The following is a 22,745-nucleotide window of genomic DNA, read 5'->3' on the forward strand; positions in this document are numbered from 1 at the left end:
CATAAAAAGGGTGCGTTCCCAGTAGAGTTTACTAAAAGCATTTTTCAACTGTCTCAGTTCCAGTATCGAGGCTAAGATTTGGCCACTACACTACTGTGGGACATGTGAGATATGGGACTTACCAAAATAGTCAGCCTTTGGTTGGGTATTCATGTCTTTTTCCAGGTGTTTAGTGAGGGCCTCTAGTTTTACTTCAGCTGCTGAGGAACCCTGCTCTGCAGGCTTCAATGAAGATGCTTCAGCACCAACAGCCTTTCCAAAGCTGGCAATATGGCTTGGATCTTGACTCTGGCTGAAGCTTTTGGAGACATTACTGGGATTTATGGCTGCAGATGTGACCTGGAGTTTGGTTTGGGGTGTTTCACATGCAGCCACGGGACCATTCTGGCTGGAAGAGGTTCTTGAAGTTGGGGAAGGTGGTGGTGCATAATGAGTAGAATGAATGGAGGTTAAATCGGCTCCTCCTGTGAAGGCACTTAGGGGCAGTGAAGGAATGAGGTCTGGCGGACTCCTGTTAGTCGACAGGGGGACATCCTGGCTCTGCATCATGGTTGGAGATTCAGACTGGCGCCGTTGTGAAGACGCAACACTGACCTCAGACAAAGATGGGGAACTCTCTCTGGATGAGGCCCAAGGAGCAGCATGGTGAGAGTGCATGGGCGCACTGTGAAAAGTGTTTCCTGGGCTGATGACTGCAGGGGTGGTGTTCTGGTACAAATGTGGCTCTGAGCGCTCCTTGTTATCGTAATTGTTTCCGTAGCCGTATGCCCTGCTGGCTGGAGGTTCAGACTGAATGGCTGCATGGCCCTTCTGACTATCAAGCTGTGGAGGCAAAGGACCAGACAATATTGGGGGCTTTGCAGCAGCTTCCCCGGGCTGCCTGTAGCTATTGATGGGAGGTCTGTCTTTGGTGTAATACGTGTTGTTAAGACCCCCATTCATTCTTATCGCCTGGTTGTTTTTTGCCATTTCCTCTTGGTGTTTCTGCATGTGTATTTTTGTCATTTTGGAAGCAAAAACTCTCCTAGTCTCCTCAAAGTCCGGGTTATTTCCTGCATCCCTCCTCATCCTGAATAAACCATCTCTGGATGCTTCATACATGTTTAAATCCTCGATGAACTTACTTGCTTCCAGTCCCAAATCCTCGTACTTATCCATTTTGAATAGGAAAAAAAAAGTTGATGCTGTGAAAAAGTAAGAAAAAAAGTGAAATATCAGCTTACAGTCGAGCAGCTAGCGGTTCACATCCAAACTTTTTCTTCGTTTCACTCAACTCTTCTTGTTTCAGTAATAAAAGAAAAGGCTTATTCCTCCTCCTCGGTGTGTCTTTGCTTGAGTCCAAATGCGGTCTGCCGTCAACAAGCCGCCGTCTGTCTAATGAGAGTCGATCTCTGGTTCTGATAGTCCAGGACAAGTCCACTAGCTAGCCCCCTCCTCCCGGCTCTCGCCTCCCGCTACACCCCCAACCCACCGGGAAGTCATTCACAACTCCAACCTCCTCGAAAGTCCTCCAAAGTACTTTAAACTGCCATTAAGTTGCGACAAAGTCGTTTTATTTGGCTGAAATGAGCGGTCCCGGTGGCTAGTAGCCGCTGTACGCGGGTGCGGGTGGACGGTGGGGACTAGAAACAAGGAGCAGATTGAGTTTAAAGGGGTAGTACTGCTTTTTACTGCCGACCGCAAACACAGCATATTTATATTTTTAACGGAGACACGTGTAATAAAAATAAAGAAACAACTACATACGATTACTCTCTTTTCCTCTATTCTATCAACACTGTCTTTGTGGCCATAACGGAAAACAGTTGATTAATTCATTAAACTCCATTAAACACATTGTGTCATCCAGTTTTTCTGATTTTCGAGCCATATTTACTGCTTTGAATTAATATGGGTAAAATCTGATTTGGTGGTGAAATCTGATAAAACATGTTAGATTTCTGTCAACCTTGGAGATTGTTTTTAAGTGATACCTATTTATTATTAGTTATTAATATCAACATTTCAGCTTTTTCTCATTATTTTCTTTATTTGTTTTCTATCTTTCACATTTTGTTCATTTTATATATTTTTTTTCTGCACTTTCTGCACCCGTATGTGTGACATGACGTCAACTCTGTGAGCAACTCCAACTCTCGTCGACTATTTAGCTTGTTAGCTTCCCGTCTCAAGCAAACAATGGTAAGTAAAGAGAGATGGTGAATGTTTTTGCAGCTCAAACTAATCGATGCAAGATACTCAGTAGAGCCGAAATCAGAGGAGAGGTGTTCACGAAGGTGGGCTATCTGCTCTCTGAACAAATCGTATAGACTACACATGAAATAATGTACTACAAGCTGACCAATCACAGCCTTTATGTCCAGCGTTGGTGCAGCTCAAGGATATTTTTGCAAAGAAACTCACAGCAAAGCGAAGGGTCATAATGCGTGCTGTGTTCAAAGAATGCACACATTTTGGCTTGTCTGCTACTTCATAAATCAGTGTAATAAAATGGCGCCGCTACACAAAAGTCAACACATTTGTTCCTTAACATAAACTAATGCAATCCTTTATGGCCGGGTTGCCCAAAGTGCGACCCGGGGGCCTATTTGGCCTGCAGTTCATTTTTTATTGGGCCCTTGGAATATTGTTAAAATAAAAATAATGAATTTTTTCATGCAATTTATTCTTAGATATGACACTAATTTGTTTTGTCACCTGTAACGCAAAGCTAAACTGTGGCTGTTTTGCTGAGATAGCTTAACATTGTTTGGTTTTAGCATATTTAATGCACAAAACGTATCAAAGTGGATGTGATGCAGTTATGAATCCAGTTGAGGGCGCTGTCTCACAAGTAAATTCACTCAACATTTTCCAGCAGGAAGATGCTTTGACGAGATGTGGTGTTGTGTAATGAACAATTTGTAAGCACAGTGCTGCGTGTTGTGTGTTTGTAATGTTTTTTTTTAATGTGTCAAAACGGAATTAAAAATGTGTTTACTAAGTGTGAGAGGCACATTATATGGCTGAGAGTATCACAAATAGGCATCAAGGCTTTTTAAGGGTGTGTCCATAATTTACTTTTTTTTTCGCTATTCCAAGGGGTTACGTTCCAAGACCCCAAGGGCTCTACTGTACCGGATTTTAATGTTTCATTTGTCCACCAGATGCTGCTACTTCTTCCCATTCAAAGCATGCAGCACATTTGACTGTTTTCTGTTCTCTGAAATGATAGGAGTGTACAGTATGTATGTGTCTCCACTGATGTTGGAATGGTGGATTTAAAAAAACATTGTTTGGGTTTGTGTGTGTTTACTTTAGCTTTGTTTTTTGCTTTTTAATTTAAAAAAAAAATTATGACGTTATGCAAACCTTCAAAAGTTTGAAATGCCCCAACGATAATTAATGGATATGTATATTTCAGTCAGAATCAGTTTTAAAACAAGTGAAAACATGGAACAAAATGAGAGAGAAGTGTAATACAGTACTGTGAAATGCAGCCTCTTACATAAGTGAGGAAACAACTTGCATTTCAGCAACAATTTAATGATATCTTCTTAAGGGACAGTACGATACAAATGAAACTTACCAGTATCAGTATCAGTATCAGTGTACAGCTTGTATAGCAGTATAGATTTACCATCCTCCGAAAAAGACTCAACTCAGCCATAATTGTCTAAATACAAGTAAGTAAATACAATACAAGTAAGTACCAAGATATTGGAGTCACTGTGTGGGGCGCCTAAGTGCTGCCTGCAGGGGGGAGCTGCTGTTCATTGCGGGGAACATGAACTTCAACATGTACTGTGACAATGTGAAGCAGAAGCTGGGCCGCATGGCAGTTTTCCAACATGATAAGGAGCCCAAGCACGCCTCCAAGATGACAAGTGATGTGCTGAGGAAGCTGAAGATGATGCAGTGGCCAAGTGTGTCTCCTCCAGACCTACTGTACCGTAAACCCAACCGAGCAGCTGTGGGGCACCCTCAAGCAAATGGGAGGAAGGCGGAGGAGTGCAAGGTGTCAAACACCCACCATCTCCACCTGTGATGTGCAGCTCTGGTGAATTCTATACCCAAGATGATTAAGGCAGTGCTAGATAACAATGGTGATCACACTAAATGTTAAACCAAGGACACAATGTTCACTGTGAGGTGTACTCACTTGTGTTGCTAACTATTTACTTTAGACAATAGTGGTGCGTGCACAGTACAGCTCTACCAGGGGTGGGTTTAGACTCACGGGCCACATTGGGGGGGGGCCTCTATATATAAGTGGCATCAATCAGAGCAACATACTTGCTCACGGTGCCACGAAACAAAAACACAACAGATCCATGTCAAGTTAACGCATCACATAAATCAACAACTAAGCGCTAAACATAACACATAACTTAAAACTGGTATTTTTTTGGCATGGTATCTATCACACATTGATATTTGTTGTTATGCCCACATGGTGGCAGGTAGTAGGCGTGCGTCATGCGTGATGACGTGTTGTGCTGTTTGGACGGCTTTTGTGTACAAGCTACAGATTGCATCTGACTATTTTGGTGACTCAAGCGTGCCACAATAGCGCTGCGAGTCATGTTGCCAGATACACTTTCCATGTTAAAGGTTTAAGAAAAGGAATCCGGAAATGCCCGGTGGGCCGGAGTAAGAGTTACAGTACAGTTATACAAGCTGTACACAGCAACTCCAAAGTATATCCAGTTTTCATTTGTATAGTATTGTTCCATGAGAAGATCATTTTAAAAATTGCTGTGAGGGGTGTACTAACTGTTAGCTGCTGTCCATGGGGTAGGTAGTGTAAGTAGTGTGTGCATCCCTCGCCATGCATCATTTAACAGCATAGCTTTACAATCATGGCGTATGGGCGTGTTTGACTTGTGGTGAAGGTGGGCTATTTACAGTCTTCTCTGTTTTGGTTGAGTGATGTCAGACATTCCACGCCCGTGACTTACTGAACCTTGCAGGCGTAATAGGTTTTAAAATTCCAGCTGATATCAAGAAGGGGTGGTGGGCTGTGGGTTTTAATTAAAATTAACACGAGCTTTACACGGTGCGTATTTTTAAATACTGGTGAGGTAGCAACCAGCATTATGCAACTTTGCCTTCAAGGTAGATCACTCATCACTGAGAAAGACATTCAAATGAAAGCTACAGTGTTATTGGCCAAGAATTACTTTGGGGAAAAAGATGTATTACCTCAAATATATATATATATATTGCATTTGCTTATACATCTTAAAAATGAAGATTGATGTTATTGGCTGAGATGTTTAAGAAAGCAACTGCAGAAGTTAGAAGGTTGGTATAGACCAGGGGTGCCCAACTTTTTCTACTGAGGGCCACATACTGAAAAATCAAAGGATGATGGGGCCACGTTGATATTTGACATTTTGTAAAACAACCCATGTTATGTATCTTTAAAGAAAACACAGCCTCCATCTGAAGCTTTGTGTTATAGGTGACAAAGTGTATTTTTATGAACTATTTCTCATAACATTGCACTTTTTTTGCTCATTTTTTCATTTAAAAATGTTTTTTGACAAATACTTCAACTATATTCTTGTGAATCTTTTTTCTCATATTATGACTGATGCCACATGGTGGCGTAGTGGTTAGCATGTTGGCCACATAATCAGGAGGTCAGGAAGAGCTGGGTTCGAATAACCGTTGGGCATTTCTGTGTGGAGTTTGCATGTTCTCCCCGTGTGTGTGTGGGTTTTCTCCGGGTACTCCGGTTTCCTCCCACATTCCAAAAACATGCATGTTAGGTTAATTGGTGACTCTAAATTGTCCATAGGTATGAATGTGAGTGTGAATGGTTGTTTGTCTATATGTGCCCTGCGATTGGCTGGGGACCAGTCCAGGCTGTAGCCCGCCTCTCGCCCGAAGTCAGCTGGGATAGGCTCCAGCATACCCGCGACCCTAATGAGGATAAGCGGTATTGAAGATGGATGGATTATGACTGATCCCAAAATATTTGGATTTCATTCTCGTAATCTGTTTGCCAACCTTAAAGATGCATGTTTATTCTGTGTTTTATTTCTCATGATATTATGACTTTTTTAAAAAGATATTTCAACTTTATGCTTCTAAAGTAATTTTTTTCACTCACAATATTACAGGTTCATTGTTGACTTTTTATCTTGAAAGATTACCCCTTTATTCTCCTAATATTTCAGCTATTTTCATAAAATTACTGTTTTTTTTCTTCCATTTTTCCTGTTTAATTGTATTTTTACAATGTGCCGAGGGCCATTAAAAAAAAGCTGCGGGCCGCACTCTGGACACCCGATAGACGGCCTATGATTGTGTGCGTCTATACACAAACACGCACACGCACACACAATTGGCACCCTAAATAAGAAGGCATTATGCTATAATGTATGAAGAGAAATTTGAATATTAGACAAGAAGTAGAAGTTAGAGGACAATTTGTTTTACGTTACTCCGTCTATCAGTGGACCTTTCTACTTACAATTTCAAGCGCTTTATCCAGAAACGAATCAGTTTTCCAACCCTGGAAATTCAAATCCAAATAGTTATTTTGTAAAAGGGTGCACATTAAGAGAAGCAGGGTTGATAAAAGCTATTTAGGACATTTTTTTGGAAGAGACAAGGAGGTTGTACTCAAACATTGCAAGCTGTATTTATTAGACATCAATATCAATGTACAGTATTTAAAAGTGTCCTATTTAATGAGGGACACACTTTTGCTTAGTGTACCATCCTTTCCTCCGCAGGAAGACTTTCTCAAGAGGAAATGAAAACGATTTCGTAATTCATCATGGACAATTCGTGCTGTACATTTCAAGTATAAGCAGAAGTGAATGAGTCACATAGCATGCTATATACTGTTGTATGCTCAGTCATCCTAGTCGTCCTGGCAACGGCAGAGCTGCAAAAATGGGCATAAAATAACTCAGGGGGAACTGTCAGTGACAAAAAGAATCATTAGAGAAAACAAACAAAAAAGAGGTTTAAAAGGGTCATGCATTAAAAAACTGTTCACATCTCATATTAGAAAATGTTTTCAGAATAATTCAGATGTCTGAAATAGGTCAAGTGTACTTTAAAAATAAAAATACATAAATAAAGTGAGAGAAGAGGTGAACAAGTGCCTTCTCAGAAATCACAACTATTTCATTCATAGTCAGTGTGGGTGAATCGATCGTAATATCGATAGTATCAATTCCCAGGGTAGTATCAGTATTGGATAGATACTATCTCCATTAGGTTGATTCTTTCCTTTATTTTCACGAATATGTTTTTTTTGGTGTGTGTATGTGTGTGTGTTGTTCATAAACATACATATATGATATTGTAATATTTATACATTGTTATATTGTTTATATGTTTTTGGACACAGGAGGACTTTGAGATTTAAATGATATGAATGAATAGTAAATAATTGCCAAATAATTGCTTTTGTTTATGAATGTTGCTCTACTGACTTTATTTGTATGTAATAAAAAGGAATAAAGGAATAATTGTAGTATTTTGTTGATATTGTTCCATTGTCTTATATTGTTGCATTTATATACCTGTATTGTTAAATTGTCAAATAAAGAGCAGTGTACTGTAAATGAATAAAACTATTCAAACTGTATATAAATTCATATAAATGATGAATGAAAGGGATTCATGAACATTTAAAGTTACTTTACCTTCACAGATGACGTGATTCTCGATGTGACTGTTCCCAAAGACACAATGTGGCAGCGAGGATCAACATCTTCTTCATCAACAGCACCTTCTTGTTTTGCCGTGAGTGAAATGGAGCCAAAGAAAGTAGCAAGTGCCAGCATTTTAATTAAAAAAAGGCGAAAGACACTATTGAATTGAAGAAATAATAAAATAATGACAAGGAAGGAAGGTGGTGTTGAAAAGGAAGGTGTTGATTTTGCTGCCACATTGCGTCTTTGAGAACAGCCACGTCTTCAGTGACGGTAAAAGTAAGCAGTAATCTTAAATGCTCATTTATCCCTTTCATTTGTCACTTATATGCATTTAGAAGTGTTTTATGCATGTAAAACTATAAAAACGTGTTTTGTGTTAACGTTTTTGAGTCAACCGTTGATGACATCATAGACGGGCGACACAGTTGACTTCCGGTTCCAGTTGCCATTTTTTTTTTGTGAGCTAAGGTTGGTAACAGGACGGTTTGTGATCAAAATACATTAAGAACACAGTTGGACTCATGCAGTGTATTGATAACACAACAAGACGTGTACCATATTGTACGCTAATCAGAAAAAGTACGCAGAGGCAAAATTTTGTTGTACATTTTTTATGTTAACTGAAAAAGACACTAACTAGGGTTGGTGCTAACCAAGGTTCCACTGTACTTGGTATTGGAGCAATACCAAAATTTGCAGTATCGTCCACCACTAATTCATATTCAGTGTTAAAGTGCAGAATATTGATTGGCTTGCATGAAGCAAGCAAGAAACAAGAAAAGGAAAGCAACACCACATTGCTGCTGTCGCTTCCTGTTATTCTCTCTCCTCTCTGCTTTTCCCGTCACCTGACGCTCACAGATAGAGCTCGGAAACATGGGGAAAAAGTTCACCGGATCAGTGAGTAAACGCTGAGTTTCTCCTCCTGTGTGCACATTTGTTTTTTAATTTCCCATAACTTCCTAACCAAAACAAGCTCACTGTATAATTTGCTGATACAGCACATGGAGGAGACCATAAAAATAGAAGCACTTCCTCATAGAGGAGCTGCTTGATGGCCGTTCCTGACGCCAGGCCACAAGGCAGCTAAAAGTTCACCTAAATGGACTGATTATAAAAAATAAAAAAAACAGACTTTGGGTTGTGCAGGAAGTGCTTATACTGTACATAATCATCTAGCTATTTAAAGACAAGCTTGTGGGAGTACAAATGAATAACACTCTGGTGTATGTGCTCTGCAAGGACAGTTCTACTCTCTGCGTCACATTCTGAAAAGCACTTGTGAGTAATACATGTGAGTGAGAGGCCTTGTGCCCTTAAAGTCTAAACATGGCGGTCTGTGGCTAAAAGCAGCGAGCAGAGACAGCAAGCAGATCAGCCGTGATAAGGCAGGATCACGCTTGACTCAGCGGACTCTGAGTGGAGAAGCTGCGGGTGACGACTGGAATCTGAGCGTTGAGTGGAATCCAAAGCGGCGTTCTGTGGTGTTTCCCGTGGCACCGTCGAGACAGCTTGATAACCAGGAAGAGGATCTGATTAAGATGTTGAATTTCATGTCGCAGTTTGAGAAACACAAGAGGAAGAAACGCCTGTCATTTCTGGTTTTAATTCAAAACAAATCAAGCCCATACAGTTGTTCCTAGCTATATCGTGGCTCGCTCTGTAGTGGTTTTTCAAAAAAGAATTAATAAATGAATGCTGTTTCGTAGTTGACTATGGCCTTTTATTAATAAAAAAAATTCAGAAAGTTATATGAAGTATTCTGGTCACAAGGCATCGGCAATGTTATGAGACAGGACCTTACATTACATTGCCTTTCACACTGCATGGAGACTGGCTATTGAGCCAGCAGAGCCGAGCCGACATGCCATGGCTGAGACTGAGTGGGGAAAAAAGGTTCTCCTCTCATTCTGTGTGGAAATAGTACATTTTTGGCTTCTTTGTCTTTCTTCCTCACTCAATTTGAAACACTTAAATTTATAATAAGTAAATTGGAGAGGCTAACTGGTTAGCTCAGTAGCTTGCTATGCTAGCGGCGGCAGTCTGTTATGCCTCTGCAGTGATTCCGTAGCCTGCGCTGTTTTATTGTTTTATTTTTAAAAAAAATAATAGTAGTGTAAAAGTGACTATAGCGGTGTTATTTCATGTCTACGGGGCTCTAATAATGTTAAAATCCGTATTTAGAAAGTCATAAGCAGCTTTCTATGCTCTAACAATGAATACAGTATATTGCTATATTACCACCAATATAAGGCGGTATTTCAGTCTTTTTACTGTGATTTTTCTTTGATGGCATTACGAAAAAATCTAAAGAAAAAGCTAACCACACTTCTGGAGTTAAAAAAAAAAAAAAGTGATAAAGTAGATTGTGATACATTCACTCCTCTCTGCAGGTCGTTGCTGATGTCACTAACAATTGTTTTAGGGCAGGGGTGTCCAAAGTGCGGCCCGGGGACCATGTGTTTATTATTGGCCCTCTGCAAGTTGTAAATATAAAATTAACCTCTAAAAATAGCAAAACTAGTGCAAAAAGTCACAATCTAAACAGAAGAAATGATATGCTGATACTAATAATTAATACATATATATATATATATATATATATATATATATATATGTAAATTTTTTTTAGCCTTTTTATTAAATAACAAAAATACATAAAAAATATATAAAAATATCAAAATGGCCCCGAGTATCCTTTGATTTTTCTGTATGCGGGGAAAAAAGCTGAAATGTTCATCTGTGGTCTCATATTCATTTTTGATGTCAAACCCAAAAATGTGTTTTCAGTCTACAGTAAAATTAAAGTAATTGTCCTTATGTTTGCAGTACTTCTGGAGGGCATCAAGAGATTTATTCATGCAAATGAAGAGGTGGCGCTAAACACCTTCCGCTCCAGCAAGTCAGGGCTTTTCTTGCTGTCACACACACACACACACACACACACACACACACACACACACACTGTGCCCTGGAGAGATACAGCCGTGACACAGAGACACACTGGAATACCACAGTGTCAAAGGTTGTTAGCAAGTTAGCCAAAAGCGGAGCTATGATGCTAATTTTAAGATAATGCTGATCAATGACGCAGATTCATCCACTCTGTCCAGCAGCTAAGAAATATGATTTATATTTTAGTACTGAAACCGCCATGCTTAAGATCACCAACGGCCTCCTCATGGCAGTGGATTCCGGCCTACTTCCCATCCTTATCCTCCTTGATCTGAGTGCGGCCTTTGAAGCAATCTCTCACTCCATCCTCCTAAATAGACTTTCCGCCATCGGCATTAGCCACACCCCCCTCAGCTGGTTTCATTCTTATCGCTTAACTTAACTCAGTTCATTCAGCTCAAGTTCCACAGATCCCAGTCCTCCCCTGTGACTTCAGGCGTGCCTCAAGGCTCTGTCCCAGGACCCCTCCTTTTCATCATCTACCTTCTCCCTCTTGGCAACATATTCCATAAATACAACATCCATTTCCATTGCTTTGCGGATGACACCCAGCTCTACCTCTCTAGCAAACCAAATTCGATCCTCCCTCCCTCCTCCGTCACCACCTGCTGAACTGAAATCAAATCCTGGCTCACCTTAAATTTCCTTAAACTCAATTGTGAAAAAACAGAAGTCCTTCTGGTCGGTTCCAAATCTACGCTATCCAAAGTTGACAGTCCCCCCCCCCCCCTCCCCTCAGGTTAAGAGTATGAGTGTCATCCTCGATAGCTTGCTGTCATTCCATTCCCACATCAATAGCATTACCCGGTCTGCATACTTCCATCTATGCAACATCAATCGCCTACGCCCCTCCCTCGGCCCCCATACTACATCTATTCTTGTTCACAGCCTGTTTACCTCCCGTATCAATTACTGCAACTCTCCTCGTCGGCCTCCCTCACAAATGCCTCCATAAGCTTCAAATGGTCCAGAATCCAATCACCCGCATCGTCACCAGAACCCCTTTTTCATCACATCACCCCACATCCTGCAGCACCTCCATTGGCTCCCTGTCACATCTCGAAATGAATTCAAAATCCTCCTGTATACATTCAAGCTGCCCCCCACCCCCCCACCCCCACCTCGCTGATCTCCTCAACATTGCCACCTCCTCTCACTCCCTCAGATCCTCCTTCTCTGTCCACCTCACGTCCCACCTGCTCGCCTCAGAACCATGGGTCGCACAGCTTTCAGCTGCTCTGCTCCCAAATATTGGAACTCTCTCCTAGCGGACATCCACAACATAGACTCTCTTCAAATCCACACTCAAGACCCATTTATTCAGGACATCTTATTCTCTATAATTTATTATGACATTTTTTTTATTTGATCTTATTTCATTTATTTATGTATTTTTTGGATTCTAAGTGCGCTTTGCTTTTAACTGTGTCTATGTACAGTGTCCTTGGGTTCCTTGAAAGGCGCTCACATATAAATACATTCTAAATTATGGTGATGTATCATTTGGCTGATATTGAAAACATAATTTAAAAAATATTTTCCAAAAACAGAATAGTTTCCACTAAAAGAGGTCTTGAAAACAAGGGGTCATCTTAGATTCAGTGTCGTCTTATATTAAGGTCGGTACGGTATATGATGGTTTATGTGCTAAAAATATATTGGAAATAGATATTTCACATCAGAGCTGTGACGGAATATGCCATAATATATAGGCCACCTCTGCTTTTTATACAGAATCCAACCCACAGTGTACAACAAGGCATCGCGCAACTAGATAAACGTACATGTATGCCGTATACATCACAAATACCACTTTGACTGTTTCAACAAAACAGTTCAAAAAATATTTTCTAATTTATTTTCAAATGTGGCATTTTGCACAGGCGTCATCCCTTTGCTGTTAAATCTCTAATATTACCTCAAAAAGGACGAAATTCCCAGGTCAATTACATCGCCCCGCCCCCAAATCCCAGCTTTTTATCATCTAAACTGATGATACTATATCAAACTACATGTCTTCTTGCACAAAAACCATACAAGAAATAAAGAAATGCAATAATTGAATACAAAAATAATTGTTTCTGTCATACTGTAGTTCCAGACTGACACTCTAATTAGACATTGATATTACAGGAGTGAGAAAAACCTGATTCACTGCTGATTATAATAAAAAAAAAACACAACATAAGCAAGTTATGCATTAAAGTGAATTTGTTCATGTGTTACCTTTTAGTTGGAAATTATACAACAAAGTGTGAAAAGACACTTGAGGACATCCTTTGCACCATTCTAAAGGAGCCAGCCTCCCCCTCAGAGAATACCGTTGAGGCTTCCTGAACTCGCCGAAAGACTGATTTTCGTGAGCGTATTTTGTGGAGTTGTCCTGCTCACTCCAGACTGCGTTTACTTTCTCACTATAGAAACTAAAAATCAATTCATCTTGCCTTGAAAGATACTTGTGGTTAGGTTAGCAGTTTTTATATATGTCGTTCTTTATTTTACTCAAGCTGCTGCGCCTCCTCTAACTCCCAGGGGAGGGCCAGATCACACTTTGAAAAACGCTGATCTAGAGCATTCTCAAATAACAGTTATAACAACTGAACTGCCTTTATTTAGTATGAATATTTGCAACATCACTTTCCAGCTAAAAGATCCCCACCCATTCATCAAATAAAAACTCACTTTAACTGAAAATTGAACTTCAGGGGTCTAACAATAACTCTTTTTACAGTTAGCGCTGTATAGAATGTTGTACATGTCCATTTCATTTTCTCCTCAGCTTCTAGCCCGCATACAGCAGAGTAAAGCAAATGATTTTATGAATGCATTGGCTTTATATTTTTCTTTTTACATTCAAATCAGCATAATAGTTACTCCTGGTAAATTTACTCACATGATGACTTGTACACAAAACATGACGTTATTACTAGGGGTGTCAAAAGATCTCGCGAGATTAAAACGTGGCAAGATTTCTCTTAAAAAGTGTCTCGTGGGCACTAGGCCTGGGACGATAATAAATAAATTCATCGCACAATAAATGAAAATGAATTCCATAATTCTGCTAGCCTCAATGCATTGTCATGTGCACGTGTGTCTCTTTTCCTTCTTTACCCTGTACACTGGTTTCAGCACCTAGGCCAGTTTGTTCCATAGAACAACGGCATGAATGGAGTGAGCTCTTTTGTCAACCATACAGTGTCTTTGTCTCGTGGGTGGAGGCGGGGCCGGTAGCATACACAGAGTGCAGAAGAGTGTAACATAGTAGAAATTATATTAGTAGATTGCAATATATTGTCATATATTTTTTCATTGTACTTTTCTCAAGTAAAGTTAAAATCTTGCCTGGTCTGGTTCTCATAGATGCAATCACGTGTATCCTCTCGAGTGTCAAGTGGCACCCCTAGCTATTACCATGTGCTTGGTTTATATAACAAAGTAACACCGATTTGGTCTTGTTTTAACAGTATTGGCAAAATATGATGAAGGGAGCATTGAGCACCCAAATCCAACTTAGTTTTACATGATATTAGAGATATGAGAGACTCATAAACAGTCAAATTTGTCAAGTATGGATGTTGACATATTGATACTACACCTACAGTATAAACATACCATAGCCACTAGCAAACAGTCATCCAAGCAGTGTTTGAAAGGTAAAAAGGTCACTCCCCAAGAAGGAAATTGATAAGGGCAGTCCGTGGAGAGAGGATAACTCTCTTGATGCTTGCCTCTCTGAGGATCGTCTGTCCGAGGGGGCTCTCCATGACGAGCTTCTCCACCTTCTCAGAGTCTTTGGACACCTGCAGAGGCACTGTCACCCTCCCGCAGGCTTTGTTGTTAATCTGGGGGTGACAATCCACAGACAAATCTAAATGTTAGGCTTCAAACTATAGCTAAAATGACGTTTTGGCATAAAAATAAACTGTTCCCTTTCCACACATGCGGTGGAGCCACAGAAGCTGTAGTTAGTGGTAGTTATGGGAAGTGTGCTCAGGGTTATAGGTTTAGAAGCAAGTGTACACAATGAAGGGGAACATCAAGACTTCCTGTGTGTGATGGCGTCTTTGGAAGTGGTTAGGAGCACTGGTGTGTGTGTGTGTGTGTGTGTGTGTGTGTGTGTGTGTGTGTGTGTGTGCGCGTGCGTATGTGAGGCCACTGAGGCATGGTGTCCCCCACGGGACAAACGTGATTAGAGGAGAACGGATAAGGAAGCCCACAACAGAGAGCCCCTGTGAGTCAACTCATCATCAGCCAGCCCTGTGAGCTCAAATATATTTACTGCACAGACGAGCACACACACACACAAGTAAACGCACAGCAATGGAAATATGTCAAGGAGTGTTACTGTCAAGTAAAATGCAAACAGCTGTCAAAACACCACAAGCATACACATATTTACATAATTTCTGTCTTGTCTTTTTATCTCTCCGAAGTCATGGCGTAAAAGTGGTACAATTTACAGTTTGACCAACATTTCAAACAAACACCGAACAAAAGTTGCTGTTGAAACCATTGCCATGCGTGACGTGAGCAAATGTCATGGAGGATTAACTCCAGAAGTGTGCTTTACTTTTTTTCCCTGATGCATTCAAAGGAAAAGCCCAGTAAATGGACTAAAAGCGTGATGATAGCCATAGAATCAGAAATTGAAATTGGTGAATTTAAATGAAAATACCTAATAAGTGAGGGCTTTTCTCAGCAATACCTAAGTGAGATTAAAAAATAGATTAATTTGATCAATTAATTACAGATCATAATCAATCTGTCAATTCCTTTAATCTTGACAAGACGAGTTAGTACAATGTTGAGAGTAGTGAGTCGCACATAGGCTATTCTTCCACTGTAACTAGTTTTCGAGGGAGTTTTTAATTAATTCATGGTAGTGTGGTGACCACCTGTTGTCTGCAATAAAGTCATTTATTTTACTTTAAAATTGGCCATCTATTGATAGAGTTTTTTTTTAATTAACGTAATTTACAGTGGAGGTTAAATAATTTTGAGTGCAACTGTATGTGTCGATCGGGCATCTTCAAAGGGTGCGTAGTTTTACTTTATTGTAGTTATATTACTGCATGTGTTGAACAGTTAATAAAAGGTTTTAAGATCTTCCAGTTTGATCCTGGAATAAATTCATTCACTTTACTTTGCTATCCCAAATTGGTTTTGAATAAGCCAAACGTGAGCAGACAGTGCTCAGGAGCAAAGTAGAGGTGCTGCTTATCAGCTGATTGTGTTTGCTATAATCACGTCACACTTGTGTGTGTGTGTGTGTGTGTGTGTGTGTGTTAAAGGCGATTAGAATGTTATCTCAAGAGAGACAAATCACAAGAAAAATGAAGTCAAATTACTGAGCAGTTTAAACTGTGATTCCTTTTTTTCCCCCCATCGCTGATCAAACACTGTAAAGACTGATACTTGTGTGTGTCTGTACATGTCATTGTGTGTCAGCTAATCCACAGTTATTTTCTGATTATTTGATGAGATAACACTTCATCAGTCCCACAGTGGAGAAATGTGCAGGAAATGCCTTTGAAAGCAATCAGACACAAACAAAAACACTCTTTTCCAGGGAAGGACAAACCATACTGGCAAAAAGTCTATTTGTGCCAAATTGAAAAACATAAGAGACAGTGGACAGCATAAATCAGGCCTAAATCATTAGTCGTATGCTAGGCTTTTAATTATTGAGCCACTTGACCATTTACTTTCAAGCTGGACTCGACATGCAGACGCATAAATGCACACATGCTCTCAGACATGCACACGTACTAACTAATCATAGGCTCTCTGCAAAATTACAGAGCATGGATGTATTCATGGACTATGACTTTATGAGCTCAAGTGTTTCTGGATTAAAGAACAAATGTTCAATCACGAATGCTAACAAAGAAAGACATGCTTTCATCTCCAGCATGACAACAATCAAGAGGTGGCGTTTAGTTGGGCAATGATCCATTTATCCAAGATAGAAGGCGACATTTACGTTTGTCTGAGGGTGTGCGTTCATGTAAGTGAGCCTACCAGCACGGAAATCTCCACAAAGTCAGGGGTCTCCAGGTACTCGGGATCCACAGCGGGCCAGGACTGTGACAGGACGTCTCCACCCGGCTGGAGAATGCTGCTGATAGGATTGTTCACCTTGCAAAGACCTGAGCATCAGGAGGAAAGATGGAAGAATAAAGCCACCTTGACACTTGCACAAATGCAGTGGTACGCAATTTTGCGTGCCAATGACTAAACTCGTTATAATCTGTGAATGCAGACGGTGCGTATCAAAGCATGTGACTTTGCGACCCTGCACACGTTGATGGCAATGGCAATTGAAGAGCAAATCTAATCTGGAGCTGAAACTAACCAAATAATTACAACAGTCACTTTTATTGAAAAGGTTGATCTGAAATCCAAGGAGAATGTAGTAGAATAAAGCTAGTAGGAGGGTTGGGGGGAGTCAAAAATAGACATTTTCTGAGCATTTGGTCCCAAACCATAACGCCGCAAAAAGCTGAGATCTACTGTATTTACTAAACTGTGGACATTGCCGGGCATTTATTTGAATGAGATGCCTATTTGAGAGGAGGCCTTTTGCATGTTAGGTTAATTCAGTGGTTGTCATGCATCCCCCCAATTGGAAATAGTATTGAGAAACTGATATCTATTTATTTATCTGTACTGTAATGACTGAACTCGAAACTGAAACCAGTGAAATGCAACAAAATGGAGAGCAGTGAAGCATACAAGCGTATTTAAGAGTTAAATAAATAAATGACAACAATCTCCTTCTCAATACGGATAAGACTAAAGAGATGATCATCGACCCAAGAACAAGGGAAAAGGAGCCGCATAGACCCCTGTTTATTGATGAGACTGAGGTGGAGAGGGTGAAAACCTTCAAGTTCCTTGGCACACACATCAGCGAGGACCTCACCTGGTCTCACAACACCCAACAAATTCTGAAGAAGTCCCAAAGGAGACTGTACTTCCTGAGGAGACTGAGGAAATTTGGCATGTCCACCACAATCCTGAGTTGCTTCTACAGATGCACTATCGAAAGTGTCCTTACCGCCTCCATCACTGTTTGGTACGGTAACTGTACAACACGTGATAGGAAGGCACTCCAGCGGGTGATCAAGACCTCACAGAACATTGTTGGGGCAGCCCTCCCCTCACTGCAAGACATTTATAAAACTAGAGTCCTACGCAGAACACACAACCTCATCAAGGACAGCACACATCCACAACACTCCTTATTCACACTCCTACCGTCAGGCAGACGATACAGGAGCTTGGCAAACAGCAAACAGCTTTTACCCACAGGTCATCAGGCTTCTCAACGAAGCACTCACACACGCCGCATGCAACACACGCACACACTCATAACTCTATTTATTTATTTATTTGTATTAATGTCTCTTCTGTTGTTGTTGTTTTTGGGGAGAATGAACAGAATAAGAATTTCATTGCATAGCAGAACCACCAGTTTTAGTGTGCATATGACAATAAAACTCTTGAATCTTAAATTGCACACTGAGTACGACAAATTCATACATGTTGGCAGGTCTGCACTGATGTTGAAAGCCTTCCCTGCCTCTACGGCCCAAAAGAGTTCACTGTGTCACCCCCGGGGTGGCCCACCCTACTATTTGAGAAGCACTGGGTTAATTGAAGACTCTAAATCAGGGGTGTCCAAACATTTTCAACGGAGGGCCACATTCTGAAAAATGAAATGCTGCAAGGGCCACTTTGATATTTTGTAAACCACCACATAGAGATATGCTAAGAAGCTATATGTATGTAGCTCAACAAAAAACTGCATTTCACCTTTGTAATAGAGGTGAAATGCTGCTAAAAATGCAGTTTTTTCAATATTATGAGTTTATTATTGTAAAATTGTGACTTCTGTTCTTCATTCGATTTACTCTTTTCTTAATATTTTTACTTTATTCCTGTAAAATTACAGCTGTTTTTTCTATTTCTGCTGGGTTTTTTTTATTTTCCAACTATTTCATTTCAGCTTTCCTTTTGTGAATTTTCTTCTCATAATAATAACTTTATTCCCGTAATTTTTATCTTTTGAAAAAATTAATGGATTTTTTCTTTATTTCAACATAGTTACTGAAATGATATTTGTCCTCATATTACAAGTTTATTCTCAAAAGATTGCAATTTTTTTCTCTTAATACTTTCACTTTACTCTGGTAAAATTTCTGTTGTTTTCTATTTCTGATGGGGGTTTTTTGGTATAATTTTCCAAATATTTATTTTTGTATATTTTCTTCTCCTAATACTTTTACTTTATTCACATTTTATAAATTTTCCTCCCACCTAAGTTTCCAAAAATTACAACTTTATTTATTGTTTTTGACTTTAAAAAAAAAAGTCTTTTTTCAACTTCATGCTACTAAAATGACATTTTTCCTTATACTATTACTTGTGAAATTATGGCTTTTTTTCCTTGCTATATTACAAGTCTTCTCTTAATATTTTCACTTTTGATTGATTTCCCCATTTTTGCTGCTGTTGTTTTTTTCTTTTAATTTCCTTGTTAAATTACATTTTTAGACTGTGTTGCGGGCCGATAGAATCACAGTCGCAGGCCGGAAATGGCCCCCGGGCCGCACTTTGGACACCCCTGCTCTAAATTGTCCAAATGGTGTGAATGTGTGTGTGAATGGTTGTTTTTCTATATGTGTCCTGTGATTGACAGCTGACCCTGCCTCTCACCCAAAGGCTCCAGCCCATATCAACAAGATAATTGGCATAAAATGAATGAATAAATAAATGTAAGGACTCACGTAGACAATGAAGAGTGTATTGTTATTTTGAAATGGGAGGGTTGGTATGTCTGCAATTCAAGCCTGCATTTGCGGCACGGCTGTAAAACCATGCTGATGTGTTGTGATGTTTATGTTTTATTCATTAATTGCTTTATTTCATTTAAACAATTACACAATTCTCATGTGCTGGTTTGTCTAAAATATAAAACCATGTTTTCTCTGGTTTTGTGTATGGTGCACTTTGGTATGAAACGTGCTGGTAAACATAATGGTGACACCAGCTGTTTAGTATTTCCTACGTGGAAAAGTAGGTGTCTATTTGGTAATCTGTATGGATGGCACTGACTAGAGTGGGGGTCATTTTGTGAAAATATACTAAAAACACTTTAGTTGACTTTTTAGGTACAAAAAATTGCTGATGAGTTTAACAAAAAATATTAAGGTGATTTAACATGTTTTTTGTTTACCTAACATGACAATAATGAAATCGGTTTACACAAACATCCTAAATAAGTCACTGCTTCTGGATAGTAGTTCAGGAAATAGTTGACTGTTTTCAACAAAGCTTATTAGAACTAAAGTACACAAGCAGCCATACATCCAGCAGGGGAGACAAAAGGAAGGATGTGAACTTCCTCCAAGTTACAACTAGCAAGAGTGAAAAAGCACAGCATGACAGCAGAGGTCACATGAAGTTTCATGCGTGTGCCCAGTGTACTATAGAACATATTTCAAAAATCTTGTGTGAGCAGACATGTGAACACACACATACTGTACACACCATCCTTCCAGCCATCTTCACCATCTTGTGACGCTGTGGTCACCAATATCATTTCTTTAAAGCGGTGTGCAGTAATTGTGTACGTGTGTTGTTGACAATGAAGGGATGTTGATGGGCTCCACGTGAGGTACCACAAATGACGCTCCGTCTTCCTTCCTGCTGTTTGTTTTGTACAACGAGCCAAGAGATCACAGCGTGGCTTTCATTAGCTGGACAAAAACTGTATCGCAACTAACTGGATCGAGTGTTGTGGAAAGCTGGTTAAATCAGTCACAGTTGGGCCGTTTTAATGAAGCAGCCGTGTCAACACTTCCTGTTAGAGGTATGTGAAAGATTCCAATTTGCAAATATATTTACAAACTTTTGTAAATACATACTTTGTAGCATATTCAAATTATCATAAATGAGTTAGACAAACACATTTCTTCAGCAATTAATCAAGCAGGAGTTACTAGACACCTTATTTCCCCATAAATCTTCATTTTTTTGTCTTAGCAAGACTTTTTGGGCATTACTATGCCCTCAACGTTGTGGGAACAGTGTGTTGCCAGTGCAGAAAGCAAGGTCCATGAAGGCAGGCTTGGATAAGTTTGATGTGAAAGAACTCGCACAGAGCCCTGACCTCAAGCCCATCAAACACATTTAGGATGAACCAGAACAGCAATGGTGAGCCAGCAGGCCCTCTCTCAAGTCCAAAATCAGTGACCTCTGACCTCATAAATGTTCTTCTAGATCAGTAGCTCTCAACTGGTTTGGCCATCACCTGTCCAATGACAAGCGGTGACCTAAATTGCAGAAATTTCAACTAAAACCTCTTAAATATCTTGCCTGTTTGCAACATGTGCATGTATACATACATACAGGTGTGTATATATATATATATATATATATATATATATATACATATACATACATACATACAGGTGTATATACATATACACTGCTCAAAAAAATTAGAGGAACACTTCGAAAACACATCAGATCTAAACTGGGGGAAAAATGACCTTGAATATCTTTCCTGATAATAAGTCAAGAGGTCATGCGTGCCTGTTGGTCACTCTCGCAACCTACTGGCAAAGTCCCAAAGATCGACTAGTAGCTCGCTATCGACGGGTTGGTGACCCCTGGTGTAAAGGTTTTCTGTACATGGAATATCAGAGGAGTTGAATGACAGCGCCTGGATTTGAACCTGGGTAAAAGGTGAAACATATTTAAGAAAATCAAGCCAGTCTAATTGCTCTGTCCTTAAACAAACAAAAAGTACAATTCAAAAAGGTTTAAATATACAAATGTAACTTTTTTCTGATTAACTCAGCAGGTAGGTTCAATAATAATAGAAGGTCCATTTCTTCTGTAGACCACCCCTCTGCGTGGGTCAGTAGAGCCAACTGGGCATGAATAGACCAAACTGGGCATGAAATTGTACCTGCGAGTCTTCATTGTGGGAGGATTCCCCCCATGCAACCCAACGTGAGCTGGAGCGGTGAGACGCTCGTCTTTTTGTTGCATGCTCTTCTCCAGCAGACATAAAAAGTCTCTTCATGCATTAAGTTCACACTCGATGTCCTTCCTCTCCTGCTCAAGCTTGGCCAAATCGCCCATAAACACGCACATGGCACGCACCTTCTGGTGGCATAGCAAACAAATAGCACAGACGCGAGATGCATGCACAAACATTGGGTCATTATTACGCAATTTTTTTGGCAAGGCTGGAGACCCACCAAAAACGGCTCAGCGACCCACCAGTTGACAATCACTGTTCTAGATCATACGTGTCAAACTCCCGGCATATAGGCCGGCTGCAATTTCACCCGGCCTACAGGACCATTTGAAAATCAGAATGGAGCCAGCCAACATTGTGGGTTCAACAAATGAGTTGCTTACAGTTTTTTCAGGTTGCAAGACAAACATACAGTACGCACACTGTAGGTGTTTGTGCGTCATCCGTACGACCATGTGTCTTTTGTACGTTTTGCTGGTGTCAGGTTTGGCTACATATGTTTTCGTACGTCGCACTATGTGTGTCATATGCTACATGTGCACCCCACATACGTACTACGTAAACATTCTAGGGAACGTTTAAAATCTGGAAATACCTAGTTAGACACTTTCAATGAGAAATGACTGGAATTTTTTGGGATAATTGATATGCTGTATGTGTAACAAGCATTCACACCTATGGACTATTTACATTCTCCAATTCACCTAACATCCACTTTTTCGGACTGTGGGAGGAAAACGGTGTATTTGTAGAAAATTCAGGCACATATGGGGGGAATTCCCTGTAACAGCAAGCAATCTCACGAGTGGAAGTATAATTTTTCATATCACCCACCTGCCCAAAGTTCAGAGGCCAGGTGGGGTGCCATAGGAGCCGTCATCAAAACCAGTGTGGCCAGAGCATCCTCAAACTCCACACTGTGCTGCATCACCCTGACTGATGCACTCTGGACAGACAGGCAGACAGATAGACAGACACACACGTACATATGTACGTAAGTACGTACGTAAGTACGTACGTACACACGTACGTACGTACACACACACACACACACACACAAGGGTAATTAG

At 40.1% G+C, this 22,745-nt stretch overlaps 2 protein-coding genes across 5 annotated transcripts in view; both read right to left on the reverse strand.

Moving 5' to 3' along the window:
• Positions 1 to 1,546, reverse strand: part of LOC129185614 (LIM domain-containing protein 1) — a 31,067-nt gene extending 29,521 nt beyond the window's left edge. The window contains exon 1 of one of the 2 annotated variants that reach the window (XM_054782896.1): positions 123 to 1,546. In XM_054782896.1, the coding sequence (XP_054638871.1) occupies positions 123 to 1,158 (1,036 nt within the window). In that variant the 5' untranslated portion in view covers positions 1,159 to 1,546. The remainder of the gene's footprint in view (positions 1 to 122) is intronic. The other variant, XM_054782897.1, reaches the window with a different exon arrangement.
• A 10,199-nt stretch (positions 1,547 to 11,745) lies between these two features.
• lars2 (leucyl-tRNA synthetase 2, mitochondrial) overlaps positions 11,746 to 22,745 on the reverse strand; it is a 66,580-nt gene continuing 55,580 nt past the window's right edge. For 2 of the 3 annotated variants that reach the window (XM_054782285.1, XM_054782287.1), the window contains 3 exons: positions 22,510 to 22,621; positions 16,641 to 16,768; positions 11,746 to 14,461 (listed from right to left, as the gene is read on the reverse strand). In XM_054782285.1, the coding sequence (XP_054638260.1) occupies positions 14,282 to 14,461; positions 16,641 to 16,768; positions 22,510 to 22,621 (420 nt within the window). In that variant the 3' untranslated portion in view covers positions 11,746 to 14,281. The remainder of the gene's footprint in view (positions 14,462 to 16,640; positions 16,769 to 22,509; positions 22,622 to 22,745) is intronic. The other variant, XM_054782286.1, reaches the window with a different exon arrangement.

The sequence above is a fragment of the Dunckerocampus dactyliophorus genome, chromosome 7, assembly GCF_027744805.1.
Source record: "Dunckerocampus dactyliophorus isolate RoL2022-P2 chromosome 7, RoL_Ddac_1.1, whole genome shotgun sequence".
In the NCBI taxonomy this organism is placed as follows: Eukaryota; Metazoa; Chordata; class Actinopteri; order Syngnathiformes; family Syngnathidae; genus Dunckerocampus; species Dunckerocampus dactyliophorus.